This window comes from Babylonia areolata, chromosome 15 (assembly GCF_041734735.1).
Source record: "Babylonia areolata isolate BAREFJ2019XMU chromosome 15, ASM4173473v1, whole genome shotgun sequence".
Taxonomy (NCBI): Eukaryota; Metazoa; Mollusca; class Gastropoda; order Neogastropoda; family Buccinidae; genus Babylonia; species Babylonia areolata.
In genome coordinates, this window is record NC_134890.1 from 32,907,970 (window position 1) to 32,917,298 (window position 9,329).

A 9,329-nucleotide genomic window follows, 5' to 3' on the forward strand; every position below is an offset into this window, starting at 1 on the left:
AGAGTGGCCCTGAAAACATACACACTTGGCATAACTGGTGGCCAAACACTTCAACAAGAGTGGCCCTGAAAACACACACACTTGGCATAACTGGTGGCCAAACACTTCAACAAGAGTGGCCCTGAAAACATACACACTTGGCATAACTGGTGGCCAAACACTTCAACAAGAGTGGCCCTGAAAACATACACACTTGGCATAACTGGTGGCCAAACACTTCAACAAGAGTGGCCCTGAAAACATACACACTTGGCATAACTGGTGGCCAAACACTTCAACAAGAGTGGCCCTGAAAACATACACACTTGGCATAACTGGTGGCCAAACACTTCAACAAGAGTGGCCCTGAAAACACACACACTTGGCATAACTGGTGGCCAAACACTTCAACAAGAGTGGCCCTGAAAAAACACACTTAGCATAACTGGTGGCCAAACACTTCAACAAGAGTGGCCCTGAAAAAACACTTAGCATGACTGGTGACCAAACACTTCAACAAGAGAGAACATGACATGATTACTGACGTGTTGCACAACCATCGAACAGATGCACACCCCCACCCAGCACGACTCTAAGGAAGAGACATGAGAAGTTCTGGCGCCACCACCAACAGACCAAAAATCTTGAGACTGAACGTATTTGACCAAGACCTGGTGCCTTGATGTCTCACTGCCTTTCTGCACTTCAGTGAATGTGTAGAGACTCACACGCCCTGGGTGTGCAGACACACCAACAAACACACGGTCAAAAGCAATGAGAAAGACAAGAGAGAGACAGTGAGTAGTACAGTCATAAAAAAAATGTCATACTTCATTCATCATTTTTCACATTTCATCATTCAACCTTGAAAAAGGTCTACAGACCTAAAAACTGGATTTCTTTTACTGTGTAACCTCATTTTTATATGCGTTTTTGTTCAAACATCATCATCAATAGTACTGAAAATCAAATCCAAACACCCTTTATGTTCGCATGTGTTGAACTTTAACCTATTCCCATCTTATTCCATGACTTTAGCACTCAAATTCTTCACAGCAAAAGTAGCTGTTACGTGCCAAAGGCTTCCAACAGAAAGTGATCCTATTGCAAGACGAAGTGCTATCATAAATGATCTCCAGCGTTCATTACTTTTAATCCAGTTACTTCAACACTCCCTTTTTAACACTGGCATGCAATAAACACACTGACAGTGCAGATAGGATTTTGATAAGGAAATTTGTTTCCTTTCCTTTTAAATGTGGACAAGAACTCTGACTGTCATGCTGTTGAAGAAGAAACCATGGCAACAAAAGGGTTGTCCCTAACAAAATTCAGTATAAAAATCTGCTTTTTTAGGAAAACAAATACACTTGCAGACAGAAATTTCTTGTTCATGCACAGTGCTCTCACCGCAGTGACGTGCCCTCCCTGGGGAGAGCAGTCTGAATTTCAAACAGAGAAATCTGTTGTGAGAAAAGAGTAATGCAACACAGTACAAGGCACATTGCTGAGTGCAATACACAAAACATCACAACTTTACAACACTTACAAACTTTCTGACTTCCTCCAAAATGCTGGAGATGGTGGCGTTCGGGTCATCATACTGAAAACCAAAAATCATACAACATGCAATTCACATTGTAAACAATTCCCTTTAAGAAACACACACGCGCGCACACACACACACACACACACACACACACACACTCATTCATGAATTGTCATATTTTTGGAACTTAGTCTCACCCTTTAACCAGCTAAATAAGACGTCCACCACTGACAGAAAGTGGCAAAATAGTGAAAAACCAGAAACCCTTAAAACTGAAGTATAAAGTCATTTACGCAGAACAAGTATTACGACACTACCTTCTAAATCTTAACACTTATTCAATGTCATAAACCTCAATACTGTTAAACATCTTAAGCAAAATACATAAACCTATAGTTCTGAGTTGAGTGGAATCTGAGTGGATAATCTGATGCCATGGCATATTGATAGCACTTTTTTTTTTCCATATCAGCATCTATCATGTGTGAAGACAGTCGACATTCAGCAAAACAAAATGTATGAAAAGGATTTCTGCTGTTATAAAAAAAAAAAATGGTTGCAATATCTTTTTGTTTGTTGCATTATCTATGTTTAAATAGCCTATGGGGAGTCCTTGCTTTGTTGACCACAAATCAGAAACAAACGACATGGTTAATTAACTTGGAAATAAAGATTACAGAACGATTTCCAGTTTAAATCACAAACCTTTAAAGAACAATATTATCGCAGCCTAATGAGTTGACAGACAAAACATGAATGCAAACCCACAATATATTCACAAACAATATCAAACAAAAGTTTCTGCAATTGATTAGGTTAAATGCACTTAGCAAAGCAACAAAGCTTAATAACATAAACTTCATAATCAAGTCTAGATTATTATATAACAAGAGAGGCAAGGCCTTCAAGACTCACTTGTGACTGAGAATAAAACACACAAGCTTTTTATGTATTGAGTATAATTTCAAAATGTAATGTTTAAGATGAGAAAGATCAGTTTAAAGCAAATTAAGTCCCCTAGCATTAATTAGAGTAATTTCCCTTCTTTACTATCTGCACCAAAACATTTGCAAAATAAATAAAACTTCCATGCTTAGCAAAAGAAGTTCCTGTTTGAACAAAAAATGATAATAATGACTGCTCTTGTTGTTGGGTCAGAATATCAGATCAAAGTGCCAAGTTTAGAGAATACAAAAATTATAAATATAACAGTAAATGCAGTTTGTATATAATTAGGCTTCATTATTTTTTTTTGGTGCCCATCCCAGAGGTGCAATATTGTTTTAAACAAGATGACTGGAAAGAACTGAATTTTTCTGATTTTTATGCCTAATTTGGTGTCAACTGACAAAGTATTTGCAGAGAAAATAAAATGTCAATGTTAAAGTTTACCACGGACACACAGACACACACAGACAACCGAACACTGGGTTAAAACATAGACTCAATTTGTTTACACAAGTGAGTCAAAAATATGCACTATCACACATACATTCACACAACTGTCAGTCTCAAGTATCAGTTACAAATGAAGTAATGTGGACTTTGAGAGGAAAGAGCCCAATTCAGAAAGCAAATTCAACAAACGAGTTTTAACAATTTCAAAATCGCATACAGAAAATGACCAAATTACATCATCGATAATACAAAATATATACAAAAGGGTACATTGGATTCGACGAGGACTTGACTGCACTGAAAACAGAAATCAGGTAAGCAGTTTGCAAGAACAACAAACTGTAGCAACACTGCTTTATGGATCAGAAGACGAAGAAAGACGATTACAATACTGTTATGTGGATTGGCGTGGTACAGGTATGGTTGCTATTAATTCCAAACCAAAAAGCTGCGTAACCAATTCAAGTCAATTTCATTCAGCCAGTTATCTTGAATACGTACTACGTTATGCTCAAATCAACAATGTTAAAACCCAAGACAGTGTTACAATCAACTGGTAAATGTTTGTTGCTGTGACAGTATCTGAGAAGTGATCACATTTACCTAATCAGCAGTTACACAGCAAAAGGATGAAACTGGCCAGCTTGTCACGAGGTAAGGTTGTGTGTTGGGTGTTGGGATTCATTGGGGGCATATGCAGGATAACTGGTTGGTGTGGTAGATGGAGCATGCATGAAGTTAAGGTCTTGGTTATTCACATGAAATAAATGTCCATGTGTGCATGCATATGTGCATGCACGTGTGTGTGTGCACATGAGTAAGTAAATGAGTGAGTGAGTGAGTGTGTGTGTGTGTGTGTGTGTGTGTGTGTGTGTGTGTGTGTGCATGTGTGTGTGTATGCATGCATGTGAGTGCAAAACCTGTGCCATTCAACTATAATAAGGTAAAAATAATAATGGAAATTTTGGAATGTCTATCCTTAAATTTTTCCATAAGCAAAGACTGAATTACCCCTTAAAAAGAAAACAAATGTGTTTGTTAATTATTCAATTTCATTTGAAATTGGCAGCTATGCCATACAACATACAACACATAAGAAGAGATGAATGAATGAATGAATGGCATTTGTATAGCGCATTTCTCTTAGTAAATTTAGACTCATCACACCGGCAGTCCCATTCACATGCACACGATGCAGCCATGCCAGAAAATGACTGACTACACTCAACCATACACATACACACACATCCATAAGCAGAACACACAACTTTTACAGTGGAGGAAAAAAAAGGTCACAAAAACACCTTGCAAAACCTTTTGCTGGAATTTGAACAGAAGGAGTGTCCGTTGGTGCCTAACACCAACAGGCAGCATAATTCCAGACAGTGTGAGCCACAAAAACTAAAAATGAAAAAAAAAAAAAAAGTTCCACCCACCTCCTGTGGCTGCTCGAAGCTCTTCCCCGCTGTGCGCAGCAGCCATGCCGCTAGAGACGTGAACATGTAGAACTGTTCTCCTGGGTTGGTGGCAATGGCAAAGTAATGTCTGCGCACACCACCATCATCATCATCATGAAAGTATTCACATGGTGCTGAATCTTGTGCAGAGACAAATCAACAGTTTCCAAACCATGCACTCATTCACAAGCAAGCATAACACTATTATTTACTATTAACAGTCTCTAATTCACAGATCTTTTTTTTTTTTTAAAGTAAAAACCTTATATATACATGTAAGCAGAAAGCTGGAGAAACAGCAGACCAGGAAGAGGTAGGAAGAGATCTGACAGTCAGTCATGTCCAACAATGACAATCAGAACAGCAGAGGACGAAACTATTGCCATGACTATTTGGGTTAGAATTTGATTATAGTGGCGAGTGTCTTGCCCAGCTTACATCATGACTCTCTCAGCCAAGAGGAGTTTAGTACACTTGATGTTGGGATGGTTCCCATTCGCCAACTAGCCTCCAAGGCTGCAGCACTTTATGGGCCAGTGCAATCTTGCTTTCTAATTTGAGATTCAGTCTTTCACAAAAGACTAAGCTGTGAATGAAATCCCATTGCAGTGGAGAAACCATTGGTCATACAGCTCTCATTCTGCTGTTAGCCCAACATACCAATAATAACAAGAATGACACGATAATAAAATCATAACAATAATAAAATAACAAGAGAGGCAAGGCCTTAAACACTCACTTGTGATACACTTAGAAAAATTTTTTTTTAAATCTAATCATTAATATGTGTTCTGTATTTGTTATTATAAAGCTTTGGGTTAAAAAAAAAAAAAAAAAAAAAAAAAGCACAGATTTGAACCCGGCATGTTCGGGTGGGAAGGTCTTACTCACTGCACTATTGCAGATCCATGAACAACATTCAAAAATTAAAATTCAAGCATGCTTTTTCAAAGGCGATAAATCAATTGCAGTATTCAAAGTGATAACGCTGTTTAAATCAAATCATTTTGGCATATCTCGGGCATTTAGAAATTCTTTAAGGGCAATTTAGAATTCTTTAAAGTCCACGGTAAAGGAGACATGGCTATCACCACAATCACACTGCAACATTTAGCCGTTTTTCTCTGGATCTAGACAGATGTACAAGTTTAGTTACACCCACCGGGAAAGTATGACACGGTCGATTCAATTTCTCTTTTATGTTCATTCTGGTTAATTGGGTATCCACTTTAAAAGATTCATATGCAGTAAACACGTTGATGATGTAGTCCGTGTCAATATATCTGTTCTGTCCAGAATTTGTATTTCTTTCCATTTAACTGCGAACAACACAATCGAGGTCACGCCATCTACTCACTAAACATTGCCAATGCTACTGCAACAGGGATGTGGTTATATGGGGTTTTTGAAATCCCGGAAATGGCCTCAACGAAATAAACCGTTAATGATATGGGAAACACAGCTTCATTTGGGAGACTCACAAACTCTCATTGGGATGACTTATGACTGTGGAGAATTTTTTCCTACAATTTTTAAGCCAAATTTGGTATTGACGGACAAACTATTTCCACAGAAAATGGTAATGTTAAAGTTTACCACAGACACACATACAGACAGACATACACACACACACAGACAACCGAACACCGGGTTAAAACATAGACTCACTTTGTTTACACAAGTGAGTCAATAAAATGACTTTTCTGCTCTGCAAGTTCTTAACACAATCAAACTAGTTAACAAAATACACACAGAACATACACATACACACTGACAGGCAATGTCTGGATGGGATGTACTGCTGAATGCAAGCAGAAAAATACTGTTGCAGGGAATCAGAGGACAACCGGAAACAGGTCAGAATTCAGCACTGAATTTTAAGACTTCAATGGCAGCCAAGTTAAGGGACTACAAAAGGGGCCTTGTGGAAATGAGGTGTTACTGCAAAATACTAAACATCAGACACAGGAGTATTGAACAAAGAAGTAATAAAACAAAAGGAATAAGGAGTGATCTTTGTATTACTACAACTCTGATGCAAAGACATGTACAATCACAGGCAATGAAATATTTATTAAAAAGCAATGATCCTGCTTAAATCAAGAAAAAAAAAGCTCATGTTATCGTTTTTCTTTCTTTTTTTTTTATTTAATATTTTTCAACAGTTCCAATAGCATCACTTGTCCTGTAAACCTTGATTCCATTCCTAGTACTTTCTCATGGCCTGACTAAGCGCATTGGGTTACGCTGCTGGTCAGGCATCTGCTTGGCAGATGTAGTGTAGCATATATGGATTTGACCAAACGCAGTGACGCCTCCTTGAGCGACTGATACTGATACTCTAGTACTTAAACTACTTCATGGACTTCCAATCAAACTTCAACTTCCCAAAGTCAGTACTCATTTACTTTTCAAATCTTACTTTATTTTCTACTTACAAAGGTATTTTGCATATCTATACAAATGTTGTAGCAATGTGTTATGCACAGTACAGTACTGATAAAAAAAGAAAAGAAAAAAAAGAAGAAAAAAAAAGAAAGACAAACATATCTTTTTGTTGTGAAAATACTGAGAAGCCACAAGTTAGAAACAGATACTCCCCTGTCTGCACTGTTAAAAGACTTCAGACCCAATTAGGTTGGACTGGTCAGTCATGTGCAAACCAACCCAGTGTCAAGCTCATGCTCATCTTTGCTTGCGAAGGAAAAACAACAGCTACTGAGTACTCACTTAGAAATGGGTTTGACGTTCATTTTGCGCAGAAAGTTTCTGTCATAGTCCAAGAGTCGCAGTTTGTCGGTAAGCTCTTCCATGATGACAAAGGGCATGTACACCAGACCAGGCCCACCATCCTCCCCTTCATCTCCACCCCCACGCCGACGGTCTTCAGACATTATGCTGTTCAGAATAATATCAACAGAAAAAAAATTATCATTACAATAACAATATCAATAACAACAATATTGGATACTTGCATAGCACACAATTCAGAAATCTGCTATAGGTGCTTTACAAAAAACAAGGTTATATATATAATAAATTACATTTTGTTACATATACACACCAAAATGTGACCAGCAAACTATACACACACATACAGATGCATACAAACACATAAATATAGAATCAAATCATATATTTAAATGAGCCCCCCTTCACACAGATACAAACAAACAAACACACTCACACACACACACAGATGAACAGATGTGATGTGAAAGACTGTTTATCATCAGCTTAATGCATAAATGTATTAACATGCATTACATGGATACTGAAAAATGATTTATAATACCTATGCCATTTAAATGACACAAAAATGGGACTATTGGGAAAAGCATTTTTCCATCAAGTGAACTGAATACTTTCAACAGCAATTTGCTCATTTTTTCGTTGTTTTATTCTGATTCCTGAAACCCTGACCCTGAAATGGCAGATATGGCCTCTGAAGAAGAAACTTTGTCAATCCTCACACCCCTTGTTGACAAAACCACACAACAACCGGTGAAAGAAATTAAATGGGGGTAGAAAATCAACCACCAGCATCAAGTGAGCATCTTCATCACACTGGCCCTGTGATGTTATGACTTTGTACACTGCAAGAAAGTGTCTCTGACTTTATTGACACTGAAGCTGGCAATGTTCCCTGTTGGTAACCCTACCCTCAACTTGATAAACAAAAGTATGCTGTGAATTGTGTGACTCGATGTGGTATGGTGCAGTTTTTCCTGAATGTTTTGCAACTCAGCAGAAATGACTCAAATTCATTTCTTGTGGATTAACTGGACATAACACTTTTTCATGGTTAGAGCATGTGTTGTGTTATGTGTTTTCTTGTCATTACTGTGATTTTATTTTGTCTCTTTGATTGTGACCATGCATGATAACAAAAGAAAAAAAAAGACTTTCCATAAATATTAACAACGATAAAATAAACGAATGGGCCTGAAATTTAATTAATAACACAAATTTTTATTTTTTATTTTTGAGCTAGGATGCAAAAACTTCAGTATGGTTCATGCAGTTTTTGAGAAATAGATGCTTTACTGGGGCAACCATCAATTTTGCAGTCTAACTCTCGAGACCTTAAGGCAGGGAATGCTTTTCTCCAGTGCAATGGTCAGGGAACACAGAGAGAGGGGTAGGGTACATTGTCTCTCTGACCATGTACTGTCTGACTGTAATCAAAGGAATTAAAAGTAACTGCCATCTAGACCCTGGAGACTCACTGGGTTTGCAGTCTCTGGTTGGCAACCAGAGGGTAAGTCTCAAAAACATGTGATAGGCTGATCCCCAAAACTGATGAGGAACAATCGCTGAGATATGTGTGTTCATCTTGATCCTGTCCTGGTGGTGGTAGTGGTAGTGGTGGTGGTGGTAATAGTCATATGTGTGTGTGTGTGTGTGTGTGTGTGTGTGTGTGTGTGTGTGTGTGAGTGAGTGAGTGAGTGAGTGAGTGAGTGAGTGTGTGTGTGTGTGTGTGTGTGTGTGTGTGTGCGCGTGTGTTATTGTACTGTGAGAATACATGAGAAATTCCTTCTATCCTGGATGTCTTGTTGATTAATATTCTAAAATATGAAAATATTACAGCATGAAAAGTTTGAAATGCACATCATCTGCATTACGAAGCTTTTAATGAAAGAAAAGAAAAACTGTATATTGCGAAAAAAGTTCACGTTGTTCTTGTCGGAACATTTTAACATCAATGTCTACTACACATTGTGACATTACAATGATTACATTGCACTTGACCTGCGTTATAACAAATTTACAATCAGAAACTTATTTTGGCAATGATATTTATCTGTACATTCTGCTTACCCACTTGATTTTCCACAGAGCTTGAGAAGTGTCCACGAATCTTAAAATAAGTGTCTGTAAGAAGCCTATGTTACCTCGCAACTGAACGCCAAACTGCATGGAGAATGTGCTCTTTGCGCATGTAT

General features: G+C 37.8%; 1 protein-coding gene across 3 annotated transcripts in view; it reads right to left on the minus strand.

Moving 5' to 3' along the window:
• Window positions 1-9,329, minus strand: part of LOC143290589 (intraflagellar transport protein 57 homolog) — a 32,870-nt gene extending 23,541 nt beyond the window's left edge. The window contains exons 1-4 of one of the 3 annotated variants that reach the window (XM_076600168.1): window positions 9,279-9,329; window positions 7,114-7,281; window positions 4,363-4,471; window positions 1,529-1,582 (exon numbers count right to left, since the gene is read on the minus strand). In XM_076600168.1, coding sequence (XP_076456283.1) covers window positions 1,529-1,582; window positions 4,363-4,471; window positions 7,114-7,281; window positions 9,279-9,325 — 378 coding nt within the window. In that variant the 5' untranslated portion in view covers window positions 9,326-9,329. Of the gene's footprint in view, window positions 1-1,528; window positions 1,583-4,362; window positions 4,472-7,113; window positions 7,282-9,204 lie in introns of all 3 variants that reach the window. The other 2 variants (XM_076600169.1, XM_076600170.1) reach the window with 2 other exon arrangements.